The sequence below is a fragment of the Anomaloglossus baeobatrachus genome, chromosome 9 (genome assembly GCF_048569485.1).
Source record: "Anomaloglossus baeobatrachus isolate aAnoBae1 chromosome 9, aAnoBae1.hap1, whole genome shotgun sequence".
In the NCBI taxonomy this organism is placed as follows: Eukaryota; Metazoa; Chordata; class Amphibia; order Anura; family Aromobatidae; genus Anomaloglossus; species Anomaloglossus baeobatrachus.
In genome coordinates this window covers 125,118,675-125,137,004 of record NC_134361.1, presented here as the reverse complement: position 1 = coordinate 125,137,004, position 18,330 = coordinate 125,118,675, and the positions used below count along the sequence as shown (strand labels likewise).

At 43.3% G+C, this 18,330-nt stretch overlaps 1 protein-coding gene across 2 annotated transcripts in view; it reads left to right on the top strand.

The window, feature by feature from the left end:
• Window positions 1–18,330, top strand: part of LOC142251311 (relaxin receptor 1-like) — a 1,991,578-nt gene that overhangs the window by 1,838,789 nt on the left and 134,459 nt on the right. For both annotated transcript variants that reach the window (XM_075323995.1, XM_075323994.1), the window contains one exon: window positions 6,406–6,816. In XM_075323995.1, the coding sequence (XP_075180110.1) occupies window positions 6,406–6,816 (411 nt within the window). The remainder of the gene's footprint in view (window positions 1–6,405; window positions 6,817–18,330) is intronic.

The window sequence follows — 18,330 nt, the reverse complement described above, 5'->3', positions numbered from 1 at the left end:
TATGGGGGAGGCACAAGAGAAATCTTTTATGCGATTGTGGGAATAGGAGATAAGAGAGGAGTAGAGAAGGAGATCTTGTGAGGATCTGAGATTGCGTGCAGGTAGATACTGGGAGACTAGGTCACAGATGTAAGGAGGAGACAGGTTGTGGATGGCTTTGTAGGTCATGGTTATGTTTTGAACTGGAGTCTTTGGGCAGTGGGAAGCCAGTGAAGGAATTGGCAGAGTGGTGAGGCTGGGGAATAGCAAGAGGAGAGGTGGATTAAGCGGGCTGCAGAGTTCAGGATAGATTGGAGGGGTATATATATATGCATATTGAATAAAGGAGCATACCCCAAATTTATGCAAACATACAAAAATAGTTTATTTCAGTTAATAAATGGCCGCAACACATGAGGACATACACAAAAGGTGAGTTAAAATCAACACAAAAGAGCGGTGTGGTACAAGTGGGGACCCACTTGGTGTGGATATAATGTATCATATATAAATATACAGGGGCTCTTCGGGGAACAAGGTTTACATGCTCAGAACAAATTTCAGATAATAGATAATATGTAACACAGTATATGAAAGAGCACCTGCAGTAATAACAAGATTAGCCTATAGTGGCATAACATCTACAAAACAGATCATTTGTGTACATTATTACAGTCTGTCAAAGATAAGACATAAATATTCAACCAGCACAAAACGATCCAAAGTAGATATAGATGTTAATATAAAGGGGATAATACCCATATGCACATACAGTTACAACTTGTCAGATGAAAATGTTATAAAAGGCACCAGTTGATCAAAGGAATAATGTAGATTACACTGCAGGTGTAAACCCATGCTGATAAAGAAAGCATTGTAGTCAGAGCAGTGACTAATCAAAAGGCAAACATGCCATGAATACTGCAGTTCTGAATACTGCTGTAATGGCAAACAATGGCCCACAGCAGAGCTGCTAATGTTATGAATGAGCAAAAAAGTGAACCGGAGAGACCCAGGGATATTACCAGACAAAGTGGATGGCCCACAGGAACACACCGCCCCCACCTCGACGCGCGTTTCGCAACTGCTTCGTCGGGAGGTGTAGGGGCTGTGTGTCCGGATCCTTAAAAGCTCCCAGCGAGCCGCTTACCAGCCTATCGCGGCGCGCGGCGGACCAGCGATGCCCGTCCCACACCGCACGCTGGAGTCAAGACAATCATGATGCAGCTGCAATCACGAGAGCCATGTGGACGCCAGGTGCGGCGGGGAGAAGCATACACGAACCGTCGCGCGCACAGATATCTGGTTCCTTGTTTGCTCCCTCTGTTAGCTGTCCCTGGAATAAATTTATATGGCAATGGATCTACAACTAAGGATCATCTGGAACTGTCATTGGTGTTTTATATATGACTCTATTGTGTGAAATTATAATGCATTGTGATTCCCGTTACTCACTGACTGTTCCAAACCCCTTTTTGTCTCCATTTGGCTTGCCCTTATGCTTGCCCGATCTTGACATGGTGACTCCAGCTTCCTGCCTGTGCGCGCGACGGTTCGTGTATGCTTCTCCCCGCCGCACCTGGCGTCCACATGGCTCTCGTGATTGCAGCTGCATCATGATTGTCTTGACTCCAGCGTGCGGTGTGGGACGGGCATCGCTGGTCCGCCGCGCGCCGCGATAGGCTGGTAAGCGGCTCGCTGGGAGCTTTTAAGGATCCGGACACACAGCCCCTACACCTCCCGACGAAGCAGTTGCGAAACGCGCGTCGAGGTGGGGGCGGTGTGTTCCTGTGGGCCATCCACTTTGTCTGGTAATATCCCTGGGTCTCTCCGGTTCACTTTTTTGCTCATTCATAACATTAGCAGCTCTGCTGTGGGCCATTGTTTGCCATCACAGCAGTATTCAGAACTGCAGTATTCATGGCATGTTTGCCTTTTGATTAGTCACTGCTCTGACTACAATGCTTTCTTTATCAGCATGGGTTTACACCTGCAGTGTAATCTACATTATTCCTTTGATCAACTGGTGCCTTTTATAACACGTGCTCTTTTCATCTGACAAGTTGTAACTGTATGTGCATATGGGTATTATCCCCTTTATATTAACATCTATATCTACTTTGGATAATTTTGTGCTGGTTGAATATTTATGTCTTATCTCTGACAGACTGTAATAATGTACACAAATGATCTGTTTTGTAGATGTTATGCCACTATAGGCTAATCTTGTTATTACTGCAGGTGCTCTTTCATATACTGTGTTACATATTATCTATTATCTGAAATTTGTTCTGAGCATGTAAACCTTGTTCCCCGAAGAGCCCCTGTATATTTATATATGATACATTATATCCACACCAAGTGGGTCCCCACTTGTACCACACCGCTCTTTTGTGTTGATTTTAACTCACCTTTTGTGTATGTCCTCATGTGTTGCGGCCATTTATTAACTGAAATAAACTATTTTTGTATGTTTGCATAAATTTGGGGTATGCTCTTTTATTCAATATGCATATATATATACCTTTTTGACTTGGTCAGTCTTTATATATATTGATGGTATGGTGACCTGGGTCTCAGTGACTTTTAAAATGATAATTAAGTCCTGTATTCTTTTGGTTCTAATTTAGATTGGAGGGGTGCAAGAGTGTTGGAAGGGAGGCCAAAGAGCAGGAGGTTGCAGTAGTCGAGGCGGGAGATGATGGGGGCATGTACTAATGTTTTTGCTGATTCTTGGTTAAGGAAGGCACGGATCCGGGAGATATTTTTGAGTTGTAGTCGGCATGAGGTGAAGAGGGTTTGGATGTGCAGTTTGAAGGATAGAGCAGAGTTGAGGGTTACTCCAAGGCAACGAGCTTGTGAGACTGGGGAGAGTGAGCAGCCATCAACTTTGATGGATAGGCTTGGTGAATGAGGAGGTGAAAAGACAATGAATTCTTTTTTGTCCATGTTAAGCTTTAGGAACCACGCAGAAAAGGAGGATGAAATATCAGAGAGACCTTGTGGGGTTTTGGTTAGTAAGGAGGTAATGTCAGGTCCAGAGAGGTAGATCTGAGTATCATCAGCATAGAGATGATACTGAAAGCCGTGGTACTCTGTGAGCTGTCCCAGGCCGAAGGTGTAGATGGAGAACAGCAGGGGTCCAAGAACTGAACCTTGAGGGACACCAACGGATAGATGGTGGGATGAGGAGGTGGTGTGAGAGTGGGAGACGCTGAAAGTTCGGTCGGTTAGGTGTGAAGAGATCCACGATAGAGCCAAGTCTGTGATGCCCAGAGAGGAGAGAATCTGTAATAGGAGGGAGTGGTCTACTGTATCGAAGGCAGAGGACAGGTCCAGGAGGAGGAGGACAGAATAGTGTCTCTTGGCTTTGGCAGTTAGTAGGTCATTGGTGACTTTAGTTAGTGCAGTTTCAGTAGAGTGATGAGGTCGGAAGCCAGATTGTAGCTGGTCAAAGAGGGAGCAGGAGGAGAGGTATGAGGATAGTTCAAGATGGATATGCTGTTCCAGTAGTTTTAAGGCATAGGGGAGAAGGGATATGGGGCGGTAGCTAGACACAGAGGATGCATCAAGAGAGGTCTTTTTAAGGATGGGTGTGATTGAAGCATGTTTAAAGCATGAAGGGAATACACCAGTTGATAGTGATAGGTTGAAGAGATGGGTTAGGGCTGGGATGAGGACTGCAGTGATGTTTGGGATGAGGTGCGATGGGAGTGGGTCAAGTGCACAGGTGGTTAGATGTGATCTTGAGAGTAGAGTGTAAAGATGATCTTCTGTCATGGTGGAGAAACTGGATTTGGAGAAAGAGGGCTGAGTAGCTAAGACGAGGGGCTGTGGGGATTGTGGGCCAAAGCTTGCTCTGATTTTGTCAATCTTTTGCTTGAAGAAAGAGGCAAAGTCTTCAGCTGAGATGAGAGGAGAGGGAGGTGGTGCTGGGAAACGGAGGAGAGAATTCAAAGTGTTGAATAGCTGTCTAGGGTTGTTAGATAGAGAGGATATGAGGGATGAAAAGTAGGTTTGTTTTGCAGCAGTGAGTGCAGACTTGAAAGTTGCGAGGGACTCTTTGTATGGAACGAAGTGCTCAGTGGAATGAGACCTCTTCCATCTGCGTTCAGCAATTCTGGAAGCCTGTCTCAGTTCTTTAGTGTGGCTTGTGTGCCAAGGTTGCCTGTTGATTGTGCGAGTTTTGGTTTGTGTGAGGGGGCGGCCAATTCAAGAGCTTCAGAGATTGTAGTGTTATATAAAGTGGCTGCAGCATCTGCGTCATGTAAGGAAGCAATGTCTGTGAGAGGGAGAAGGGACTGAGAAAGGGAGTGTAAATCAAGGTGATTGAGATTACTGCGAGGGTGCGAACGTTTTTGAAGGGGGGTGTATTTGGAGAAGAGAGGGAAGAGAATGTGAGTAGGTTGTGGTCAGACAGGGGGAAAGGTGAGTTAAAGAGGTTAGATAAGGAACAGAGACGAGTGAAGATGAGGTCCAGCGTGTGGTCATCTTTGTGAGTAGCCAAAGAAGACCATTGAGTGAGGCCGAAGGAGGAAGTGAGTGTTTAAAGCTTAGAGACAGATGAGTGAGATGTGTCAGTGGGGATGTTGAAATCGCCCATGATGATAGTGGGGATGTCGGTGGAAAGGAAATATATTAGCCAGGTGGTGAAATGTTCAAAAGATGCGGTGGCTGGCCCTGGAGGGCAATAAATGACAGCCAGTTGGAGGTTGGAAGGGGAGTAGATGCGGACAGAGTGCACCTCAAAAAAGGGGAGAGTAACAGAGGGTGGCAGTGGAATTGGTGTAAAGGTTGGAGAGCAACAAACCAACTCCTCTACCATGCTTGTTACTGGGGCGGAGGTGGGGGGGTGAGACAGATGGAGACCACCATAAGAAAGTGCAGCAGGAGAGGCTGTGTCAGAGGGGTAAGCCATGATCATCTGTTGTTTGCTATAACAAAAGATATTAGTGTAGTTTTGTAAAATATACAGTAGTCACATGCAATACTAAATACTGCTAGTGAAAATACTTTTCAGTGTAAATTATGTTAAATTATCACCTTTTGGCAATTATTGGGGATGAGGAGGTAAGGAATAGGTAGATGAGAATCCATCTCTCTGCAGCCACATCTTTGTACTTTAAAGGGAACTTATCACATGAGAAAATCTGCAGGTTAATAGCATTCTGAACCTGTTAGGTGCCTACACATTAAACCCCGCTGCCAGGAGGATATTAACTTTAATCCTCCCTGACGTGTTCCGTTTCAGTCACGGGGGTGGTGTGGGATCTGGGTGGTTCTGTCACTGTTCTGTGTATGGAAAGCAGACTGACGGCTGCTCTGCATTAGAGGAAGCTGTCAGTGAGTGGAGAGGGTACAGTTACAGCTACCGCTCTCCAAACAAAGAGCGGTGTCTTGAATCCGAACCAGGGCCGCACCCGAGACTGAAACCGGAAGGATTAAAGTTAATTCCCTCCCAGCAGCAGGGATTAAAGGAATGCCATCACCAGATTTTTGCTACACCATCTGAGAGAAGTATAAAGTAGAGCCAGAGACCCTGATTCCACTTACTGAGCTGTTTGCTGACATTTTGGTAAAATCAATGTTTTCTCTGCTCTAGAGCTAGCAGTTATACAGATCTCCTGGGCCTGCTACCTAGCAGCATGCCAAGTAGTCCTCTAATGATAATCTCCTGTTAATTAAACAGTGATTTTATAAAAGTTACACTGCACAGCCCAGTAAGTGACACATCACTGGAATCAGTTTCTCATTACCTTTATCCTGAGATTAAGTGGTACAAACCTGGTGACAGTCAATTTAGTGTGCAGCCGCTGGGCAGGTTTAGAATCCTATTAACCTATAGATTAACTCTATATCTCCAGGTTAACAGCATTTTTTCACATGACAGGTTCTCTTTAAGAATATGTTCACAAATTAAAGATATAACACAAATTTTGCAGGGATACTGTGATGAAATCTGTGTCAAAATCAACAACAATGCACATTTAATCTATGTGAATAGGGTTTCCACAACCTTGTGACTAAGTTTCCACAACCCTATAACTAGGGTTACTGCATCCCTATTAACATGCAACAGAAATTCTTCAAGAGAAAAAAAGCTTCGAAAATAGGTAACATCCTTGTTATACCCTTCAATTTGGCATGGAGAGGCTGTCAATTAAGCCCAACATGTATTAGCCAGATTTAGAAGGGATAATCCTTCAAAGTGCACATCCAAGGCAAGTACACAAGTGTTAACCCTGGATTTCTGCTCTAGACTTTGCACTATGCAATATTATAGGGAAAATGCACATACAATTCCTCTTGTAGACACTGTCATTGTGATCATATTGATTTTCTTTCATTGCCATGTTTAACAAATCTCACAAAATACTTTTATACAGTGTATAATGCTGAATTCTAATATTACCTTTCTGCCTACAGGTGCAGACTGCCTCATGGGCTTCTACCTCTTCTGCCTTGGTGCATATGATATCAAGTTTCAGGGAGAATACAACAAACATGCCCAGGTCTGGATGGAGAGTTGGGAGTGTAAACTAGTTGGCTCATTGGCCATGTTGTCTTCTGAAGTCTCTGTCCTCATGCTTACATACATGACTCTGGAGAAGTACCTATGTATCGTCTTTCCATTTAGTCACTTCCGAGCAGGACGCGCACAAACCTTAGGAGCACTTTTGGCCATTTGGGCTCTTGGCTTCTTCATCACCATCATTCCTTTCTTCAGCTATGACACATTTGGCAATTTTTATGGAAGAAATGGGGTGTGCTTCCCACTGCAGTCAGATAGCACAGAAAAATCAGGAGCTCGGGGTTATTCTGTCAGCATATTCTTAGGTAAGATGGTATTAGTTCATAGTAAATGGAAAACTGCACTAGTTTCAGTGTATCTGTGTAGAAAAAGTTGTTGGGTCCCATGTAATCCTTGTTGCAGTGTCTGGTTTTGCCGCCCAACCTCATCCACTGAATGTGAATTCTAAGAGCTCCATACTGTGTAGCCCATGGAAATGTATAACTCTATTGATAACAGGCATGGGGTGACCCCCTACACAGCCTGGCACTAGCTGCACTGATTGGACCACATAAGACTCAATAGGGACCATCCCCCAAACCCATTGTCAATGAATTTATACCTTTATTGATAAAACAAATAACAGAAGAATGGTACAATGCTCTATGAAAGGATAATCCAGAATTGTTATTTTGTGAGGAGCCCAAATATTTACTAAAAAAGACTTGTCAGACGTACTAACAGGCAATGTATTGTTACCTAATACCGGTGGAGTAACCTACATTTTGATTAGAGGGGTTGTCCAGTTTATAAAACCAAATACTCTTTTCTGTGAGGCCAGAAAGAGTGCCACTGAGTTGGCCATGTTGGCTCCAAAACCAAACCATTTTTAAACTGATTGTTAAAACTTGCTTCATTTTGCAGATGGCCAGCTGTTTCACCATACCTCCCAACTTTCCAAGAAAGGAAAGAGGGACAAATTGTGCGGCGCCAATCACGCCACGGCAATTTTAGGCCACGTCCCTAACCACACCCATTTCACAACTAGTCACATCCATAACCACTCCCCATCTACACCCATTCAGCACTGCCGATCACATTGTTTTATAAACAATAATTATAACCAGAAAAAATATAAAATATTCTTAATGCAAACTTGGTAGTATTTATTTTAAATTACTGTAGAATATTTTAAAACTACAAAATTCTATTCTAAAGCAGATCAGACACCTTAATCTACACTATGTAAAAGCTGCACATTACATATGAGGTCTACTCTATTATATATTATCTTTAATAACATTGTGCTTTTGGTTAACCCCTTTACGACCCCAGTTTGTCATCGGTAATGTCGGGGTAATTACCATCGGCTGCTGCAGTGAATCGGTGGTGACCCCCCACACATCTTCTGATTTGAATAACAAACATGTGGGGCTAACAGGTGCAGGTGCATGATCCACCCGAGCCTGCTTTCCACTTAGATCACGCTGTCAAAATGTGACAACGTGATTTAAATGGCCACGCTCTTCCCCGCTGCCATTGGAGCCCTGTGATGCAATCACTGGGAGATGGTTGCCATGGTAGCTCAGAATCGTGATGACTCCTGTTGCTACCAAGACGTATTTCCTGTGAAACCTGACAGAGCGTCGGCACTGACAGGAAAGAAGCATTTCTGCTGATCAGAGCTGTGCAGCCTAGATCAACAGAAATGAACAAGTGATTAGACTGCTGATCCTTATAGTTATCCTTATAGGGGGACTAGTAAAATAAATAAATAAAGTAAAAAAAAAGTTTTTAAAAATATGAAAGAAAAGAAAACCTTAAAGTTCAAATCACACTTGAACTTTATCACACTTATCACAAATCACACTTATTCGCCTCACTGAAAATAAAACTGGTTGACGCAAAAACTATTTAAAATGCAATAACAGGCGATAACAACGTAGCATCTACACAAAAATTGTATCCCTAAAAACGCTAGCTCAAGAAAAATGAGACCGCTATGGGTCTCGGAAAATAGCGCAAAAAGCCCAATTTTTTGAGGGACAAACACTTCTGAATTTTTTTAAACCCTTAGATAAAAGTAAAAGTATACATGCTTGTTATCTATGAACTCGTACTGACCTGAGGCGTCCTACTGACCTGTCAGCCTCACCATATATTTAACAAGGTGAATAAAATATCCCAAAAACACGTTTTTTTTGAACGTCAGTGCAGTGGGTATATTCACGCCCACCACAGTGACGTGCAGTCACGCGCGAGCTGACGTTCCGACGAGTGGTTGGATAGCGTTGTGAGGGGGATGTTGCAAAGCACACATCTCAGGGGAGCTCCGCCCAGCTGGGGGCGTAGGGGCTGTGTGCGTGTCATCTCATTGGGTTAGATGTGGCCACCCCCATGTAATCCTATGACATTTAAGGGCGGTTTTTTCAAAGCTCGGTGCTTTATGCCAGGCCCAGACACACCAAGCTGGAGGTCCATTGTTCTTAAGGTAAAGACATGTGTGATCTTACAATATGTGCTAGTTTCTAAGTCATTTATAACCAACAATGTTGTGTGTACTGAGGAAATCATCCAGCCCTTTTTTAAAAGCTGTTATAGTATCTGCCATTACAACCTCTTGTGGTAGTGTATTCCACAGTCTGACCACTCTAACTGTAAAGAACCCTTTCCTATTTAGGTGTCGGAATCGCTTTTCTTCCACTCGCAGTGAGTGCCCCCTGGTCCTTAGTATTGTTTTTGGAAGAAATAAGTCATGTGCCAGTCCTTTATATTGACCACACATGTATTTATACATATAAATGAGATCTCCTCTGAGACGTCTTTTTTCTAAGCTAAACATATCTAACTTTTTCAACCTGCCATCATATGGGAGGCCTTCCATTCCTTGTAATAGTCTAGTTGCCCGCCTTTGAACTGACTCTAACTTCTGAATGTCCTTTTTAAAATGTGGACCCAAAACTGGATCCCGTATTCCAGATGTGGCCTTACTAGTGATTTATAGAGGGGTAACAATACGTTGGGATCCCGGGATCTAATCTCTCTTTTTATACACCCTAAAATCTTGTTTGCTTTTGCAGCTGCTGCTTGACATTGAGTGCTGCTGCTCAGCTTATTTGTAATGAGAATGCCCAAGTCCTTCTCCTGTTCTGTAGTCCCGAGTTTACTTCCATTTAATGTATACGCAGCTATAGGATTACTCCGTCCTAGGTGCATTACTTTACATTTATCAACATTAAATCTCATTTGCCAAGTATCTGCCCATTCTGACATCTTATCCAGATCTTTTTGTAATATTGTACTATCCAGGTCAGTTTTTAATATCCTACATAGTTTGGTGTCATCGGCAAAGACTGACACTGTACTATCAATCCCATCCACAAGGTCATTAATAAAGAGAGTAAAAAGAATCGGTCCAAGCACAGATCCCTGCGGCACCCCACTGCTGACTATAGCCCATTTAGAGAATGTACCATTTATTACTACTCTTTGTTTCCTATCTTTTAGCCAATTCCTTACCCAGTTGCATATTGTGTCCCCTAGGCCTTGCTTCTGGAGCTTTAGTATAAGGCTATTATGTGGTACAGTATCAAATGCCTTTGCAAAGTCCAAATAAATCACATCAGCTGCATTACCAATATCCAGGTTTGAACTTACCCCCTCATAGAACCCCAACAGGTTGGTTAGACACGACTTATCTTTCATGAATCCATGCTGTTTGTCAGTTATCAGATTATTTTCTGCAATATATTTTTGCATGTCATCCCTTAAAATGCCCTCAAAAACTTTGCATACTACTGATGTCAGGCTTACTGGACGGTAGTTTCCTGGATCTACCCTCTTACCTTTCTTAAATATCGGTACCACATCAGCAATCCTCCAATCCTGAGGCACCAACCCCGTTACAAGTGAGTCTAAAAAGATGAGATACAGCGGTCTGTCGATTACGGAGCTCAATTCCCTCAATATTCGTGGATGAATGCCATCTGGCCCTGGGGATTTGTCAATGTTTAATTTACTCAGACGTAGGCGTACTTCATCTTGTGTTAAATTAATTATATCGGTTGGTGGACTTTGATTTTTCACTTGTTGAATGATCCCTGGTACAGTCAGTTCCTTGGTGAATACAGATGAGAAATGCCTATTTAATATCTCAGTCTTTTGTTTGTCCTCTATAACTAACTTGTTATTATATTTTAAGGGTCCGATACTATCCTTTGTTTTCCTTTTGGCATTAATGTATTTATAAAAGATTTTGGGATTTATTTTAATGTCATTGGCGATTTTTGTTTCAGTAGCTAGTTTTGCTTGTTTGATTTCTTTTTTGCATTGCCTATTGATATCTTTATACTCCTGCAATGCTATTTCTGTATTCTCAGCCTTTAAGATTTTAAACGCCCTTTGTTTTTGTTTTATTATACTTTGTACAGTCTTATTTATCCATAGTGGTTTCTTTTTATTCCTGGACATTTTATTACCAGAGGGTATACGTTTTTTACAGGACTCTAGTAGTATATCCTTAAACTTACCCCATTTATGTTCGGTATCCCCAGTTACCATGACTTTGTCCCAATCTACACATTTAAGCTCTTCCCTTAATTTGTTGAAATCAGCTTTCCTAAAATTCCAGGTTTTAGCATTCCCCCTTTGAAATGTTCTATTGAATATTATGTCGAAGCTTACCATATTATGATCGCTGGTGCCCAAGTGCTCCCGGACCTGTAGATCTGAAATTGTATCCGGTCTATTTGACAGGACCAGATCTAGCAAATTATCTCCCCTGGTCGGTTCACCTACCATCTGAGAGAGGAAATGGTCTTGAATGATAGATAAGAACTTACAGCTTTTAGCAGAACCAGAAGATTCTATGTCCCACTGAATGTCTGGATAGTTGAAATCCCCCATAATAAGAACCCGATTATTATTATTAGCTGCCTTTTCAATTTGTTCCAGCATTTCACCCTCTATTTGTTCAGGTATGTTAGGAGGCTTATAGCAAACTCCAATTAGCATTTTTCCATTATTCCCCTCCCCATGTACATTTACCCATACTGACTCTACATTGTTGCTGTTCCCCTCAATGTCATCATACAACACAGGTTTTAGGTTAGATTTGATAAATATACACACCCCACCACCTTTTTGGCCTTTCCTGTCCTTCCTAAATGTACTATAACCCTGTATGTTTGTCACCCAGTCATGGCTTTCATCCAGCCAGGTTTCCGTAATGCCCACCACATCATAATCCATGGTTGACATAAGAGTCTCCAATTCATTCATTTTGTTTGCAAGACTTCTTGCATTTGCCAGTAGACATTTAATCCTATTAACACCTTTATTACTCCTAGCCTCCCTACGTTCCTTGTATGTCCCATCCCCCCCTAATCCTTCATTGACCCCTACCGTTTCCCTGTCTCTATCTGCTCTATCTATCCCCTTATTTGCTCCACTACCCTCCCTCCCCCCCGATCCTAGTTTAAAAGCTCCTCCATCCGTCTGACCATTTTCTCCCCCAACACAGCTGCACCTTCCCCATTGAGGTGCAGCCCGTCCCTACCATAGAGCCTGTAGCCGACTGAGAAGTCGGCCCAGTTCTCCATAAACCCGAACCCTTCCTTCCTGCACCAATTTCTAAGCCACATATTTATCTCCCTAAGCTCCCGCTGTCTTTCTAGTGACGCTCGTGGCACCGGTAGTATTTCTGAAAACACCACCTTGGAGGTCCTGGACTTCAGCTTCTCTCCTAGTTCCCTGTAATCATTTTTAAGGACCTTCCACCTGCCTCTAACTTTGTCATTAGTACCAATGTGCACCATGACCGCTGGGTTTTCCCCAGCCCCACCCAGCAATCTGTCTATCCGATCCACAATATGCCGAACCCGAGCACCCGGCAGACAACACACTGTTCGGCATTCACGGTCTCGGCGACAGATGACCCTGTCTGTCCGCCTAATTATAGAGTCCCCTACCACCAACATCTGTCTGGGCTTTGCTGCACTCCTATTTCCCTCCTTCCTACAGCAGTTGTTTTCCTGGTTGCTAGGAGCAACATCCTGCTGTAGTGACCTTAGTCCAGGCCCTTCATTCCTAATATCAGCCAAACAGGCATATTTACTAGGTTGTGCCAGGTCAGGACTAGGCTCCCTGACACTTTTCCCCCTACCTCTTCTTCTAACTGTTACCCAGCTACCTACCTCTGAGTCCTGATCTTCCCCACTTCCACCCTCCTCCATATCACTGGCCCCAGCCAGAGAAAGCTCAGTGAGCTCTAAACTCCTCTCCAGGTTTGCAATGCCCCTGAGTGTTGCAAGCTGCTTATTTAGATCAGTTACCTTGGCTTCCAAATACGCAACATGCTCGCATCTAGTGCAGACATAGTCACCCTCGAGCGGCTGCTCAAGGCATGCATACATCTGACAAGATACACACCTGGTAGCATTGTCCATGGAGTACCTATCAAATGGGGATCAACAGTAAAGTAGAAAAATAAGAGAAAAAAACTAAAGAAACCCAATGGGAAACGTATAAGGATAAATTCAAACTATGTTCTTGTGTCAAACTATGTAATTGTGTTGAAACTATGCACTTATCTTAAATTCAGCACTTTACTTCAGTTCAGCCCCTTGCTCGCACAGTACCTCGCTTGTACTGGGTGGTTTATATAGATGTACAATGACTATCAGAAGCTGCTGGAAGCTTCTAGAAACAGGTGTGACTAATCCTACTAATTAAATCACAAGACTAACTTTTTTTTTTTTTTCCTTTTCACAGAATCCCAAACAGACACACAATTCCCTAATGAAATTCAACAATTACAGTTATCACCACTATGTAATTGTGTTGAAACTATGCACTTATCTTAAATTCAGCACTTTACTTCAGTTCAGCCCCTCGCTCGCTCAGCATTCTATGTTTTTGGTTCAGTGATTATTCTGACCACTTTTGCTCATTTTTTCAGCTCCCTCATGACCATAATCCCCTGAGGAGTAAGCCCAATTATGAAACGCGTCGGGAGGTCTTGGAGCATTTAAGGTCAGACTGTTACCAATTGAGGGGTAATGTGAGGCGATAATTTTGCCCCCCCCCCCTCTACATATTGGATAACCTTTCCTTTCATTTTATTGAGATGGTAGTAAGTTATGTTTACTTGACCTTGCTGAACTGTGTTTGACAACCTGTCTAGTGTTGTCACTACTATTACCACGGTGGAGGACAACCCCTCCCTGTGGAGTTTTGTCCTATATCTGACAACAATTGGAGATAAAAATCTGCTCCGTCATTGGGTTGGTTTTACAACCGTTTTTGTCTTTGTTATGTGGCCCTTTTTTTAGATAATAAATATTAAAGGTTACATTTTAATTGTTACCACTTTTATATATACTATTGCTCAGCTATATTGGAATAAAGAGAGGAAAAAATGAAAAATCTCCCGGGGTGAAGGGGTTAATAGAAGCAATTAGAGAAGACTTATTATTCTGCTGTAATCATGAGAAGCGTTACCATTAGAGATGAGCGAACCGGCCGTGGTTCGGCTCGAGTTCAGTTCGCCGAACGCAGGTCTCGTTCGAGTTCGGTTCGGCGAACCACTCGAACCGCATAGGAAACAATGGGAGGCAATCACAAACACATAAAAACACCTAGAAAACACCCTCAAAGGTGTCCAAAAGGTGACAAACAACTCACAACACAACACAAACACATGGGAAAGTGACAAGAACAAATTCTCATGCGAAAACAAAACAGCGTTACAAGGAAAAGAGGAAGAGACACAGATATAGGCATGGCATGCCCTTCTAAAATCATGTAAAACACCGCAAGGATACTCCAAGCGGAGTCTCCCTTTTTTCCAAAAATTGGGCTACACACACACCCACCCCTTCAGTGCCAGCACTTGTGCCCCAGTTGTACACTTCACAGGTAGATTTGCATCAAGCACATTCAAAAATACGCCATACTTAACCGTCACCAGGATGACACCGGGGTAGGTAGCTGTCTTTGATGAACCATGACTTGTTCATCTTGGCTCCTTTTAAAAAACACAGCAAGCAAGGGTTACTCCAAGCGGAGTCTCCCTTTTTTCCAAAAATTAGGCCACACACACACCCACCCCTTCAGTGGCAGCACTTGTGCCCCAGTTGTACACTTCACAGGTAGATTTACATCAAGCACATTCAAAATCCACAAGCATTTACTCTCCCCAGGATGACACAGGGGTAGTAAATTCCTTGTGGATCCATGACTTGTTCATTTTGATGAATGTTAGTCTGTCCACATTGTCACTGGACAGACGCATGCGCTTATCTGTCAGCACACACCCAGCAGCACTGAAGACACGTTCAGAGATAACGCTGGTAGCTGGACATGACAAAATCTCCAAGGCGTAAGTGGAGAGCTCTGGCCATTTTTTAAGATTTGAAGCCCAAAATGAGCAAGGCTCCATTTGCAAAGTCATGGCATCGATGTTCATTTGGAGATATTCCTGTATCATCCTCTCCAGCCGTTGACTATGTGTCAGACTTGTTGTCTCTGGTGGCCTTGCAAAGGATGGTCTTAAAAAAAATATGGAAAGATTCAATAAAATTGCTGTTACCAGCACCAGATACGGTGCTTCTGGTACGGGTAGACTGTTGAAGATGACGAGACCATCCCATGTTTGTCAAGTTACAACTGGGAGATTCACTCCCTCCACCACGGTTGTTTAGTGGAAAAGCTGAGCTAAGATCGAGTAACAGCTTTTGCTGATACTCCTGCATACGTGCGTCCCTTTCTATGGCTAGAATTATGTCACACAATTTGGACTTGTACTGGGGATCTAATAGTGTGGCAAGCCAGTAGTCATCATCACTTCTAATTTTGACAATACGAGGGTCATGTTTGAGGTAGTGCAGCAAGAAGGCGCTCATGTGTCTTGCGCAGCCATGCGGACCAAGTCCATGCTGTGTTTGTGGCATAGAGGTGCTAACCGTTCTTTCTTCCTCTGACATCTCCCCCCAACCTCTTTCAACTGAAATTTGACCAAGGTCTCGCTCATCCGCTGAGTCCTCCATGTCCATAGACAGTTAGTCGTCTATTTCTTCATGTTCTCCTGCACCTTCCTCAACATTTTGCCTGCTACCATGCACCCTTGTTGATCCGTGTCCCCCATGGTCCCATGCCTGCCGCATTGGTGATGATGAACGTCTGGACCTTGGTGATGTTGTTGTCTCTTGCGCATATGAATCCTCCTGTAGTTCCTCCCCTTCCTGTTGTCCCACCCCCTGACTCCGAATAGTGTTTAGTGTGTGCTCCAGCATGTAAATGACTGGAATTGTCATGCTGATAATGACATTGTCAGCGTTAAACATATTTGTCGCCATGTCGAAACTGTGGAGAAGGGTGCATATGTACGCAGACCCATTATAATCAATGGGTCTGCTCACACGTCAGTGGTTTTTTCACTGAACGTGTCTCCGTGCAGCGTGCATGCGTGGCCGTGATTCTGCACGGAGACAAGTCAGTTTTTTTCTGGCATCACTGATGACCCACGGACCACACTATGGTGTGATCCGTGTGTGATCAGTGAAACATGTACCAGAAAATCACGGATATATTAAATATTAAATATTTTCAACTTACTTTGCCTGCGATTCGCTGTGCCTGCTCCGCTCTCGGCAGCTCCTGCCTGGCTCATGAATATTCATGAGAGCAGGAAAACCCAATCAGGAAGTAGCTGCTGAGAGCGGTGGGCGGACGCTGCAGAGCTGGAGACTTCAGCACCATGGACAGCAGCAGTGAAGGCAGGTGAGTAATGTCCCTATGCAATCACTGATCACGGATCACGGATTGCACATGGACAACCCACGTGTGCCGTGAATCACGGAACATGGAGGGACATGTGCGTGTTTTACACGTCAGTGAAGAACGTCAGTGTTTTTCACTGACGTGTGAAACAGGCCTTATAGTCACCAAATCTGGTGATAGGTTCCTTTTAACCCCTTCAGCCCCAAGCCTATTTTGACCCTAAAGACCAGGCCATTTTTTGCAATTCTGACCAGTGTCACTTTATGAGGTTATAACTCTGGAACGCTTCAGCGGATCCCGGTGATTCTGAGATTGTTTTTTCGTGACATATTGGGCTTCATGTTAGTGGTAAATTTAGGCCGATATTTTTTGCGTTTCTTTGTGAAAAAAACGGAAATTTCGCGAAAATTTTGAAAATTTTGTAATTTTCAAACTTTGAATTTTTATACTCTAAAACCAAAGAGACATATGACACAAAATAATTAATAAATAACATTTCCCACATGTCTACTTTACATCAGAACAATTTTGGGAAAAAAAAAAATTTAAGGAAGTTATAGGGGTTGAAAGTTTATGAGCAATTTCTCATTTTTACAACAAAATTTACAAAGCCACTTTTTTTAGGGACCACATCACATTTGAAGCGATTTTGAAAGGTCTACATGACCCAAAACACCCAAAAGTGACACCATTCCAAAAACGACACCCCTCAGGCTACTCAAAACCACATTCAAGAAGGTTATTAACCCTTCAGGTGCTTCACAGTAACTAAAGCAATGTGGAAGGAAAAAATGAACATTTTACTTTTTGCAACAAAAATGTTAATTTAGCGTCAAATATTGCATATTCACAAGGGTAGCAGGATTAAATTAACCCCCAAAATTTGTTGGGCAATTTCTACTGAACACGCAGATACCTCATATGTGGCGAAAAACCACTGTTTGGGTGCACGGCAGGACTCGGAAGGGAAGGAGCGCCATTTGACTTTTTTGAACAGAAAATTAGCTGGAATCGTTAGCCGCACCATGTTGCGTTTGGAGAGCCCCTGAGGTGCCGAAACAGTGGAGCTCCCCCACATGTGACCCCATTTTGGAAACTAGACCCCTCATGGAATTTATCTAGATGTTTATTGAGCACTTTGAGCCTCTGGGGGCTTCACAAAAGTTAATAGAGTTGAGCTGAGAAAATAAAAAAAAACGTTTTTACCACAAAATTGTTACTTCAACCAGGTAGCTTTTTTTTTACAAGGGTATCAGGAAAAATTGCACCATAAAATGTATTGTGCAATTTCTCCTGAGTACACAGACACCTCATATGTGGTGGAAATCAAATGTTTAGGCGCACAGCAGGGCTCGGAAGGCAAGGAGCGTCATTTGACGTTTCAAACGCAAAATTGTCTGGGATAATTAGCGTATCCCATGTTGCGTTTGGAGACCCCCTGAGGTGCCGAAACAGTGGAGCTCCCCCACATGTGACCCAATTTTGGAAACTAGACCCCTCATGGAATTTATCTAGATGTTTATTTAGCACTTTGAGCCTCTGGGGGCTTCACAAAAGTTAATAGAGTTGAGCCGTGAAAATAAAAAAAAAAACATTTGACCACAAAATTGTTACTTCAACCAGGTAGCTTTTTTTTCACAAGGGTATCAGGAAAAATTGCACCATAAAATGTATTGTGCAATTTCTCCTGAGTACGCAGATACCTCATATGTGGTGGAAATGAAATGTTTGGGCGCACAGCAGGGCTCGGAAGGCAAGGAGCGTCATTTGACGTTTCAAACGCAAAATTGTCTGGGATAATTAGCGTATTCCATGCTGTTTGGAGACCCCCTGAGGTGCCGAAACAGTAGAGCTCCCCCACATGTGACCCCATTTTGGAAAATAGACCCCCATGGCATAGAAAAAAAAAACAGCGGCAGATGGGGCGGCAGCAGATGGGGGGCAGCGGCATATAAAGGGAGCATCTGTGATTGTGAGACGGCGGCTGGGATAGGGTGGGGCCGGATGGGAGAGGGCGCAGTGGATGCAGGAGCGGCAGAGGATGGGGGGAGGGGGGAATG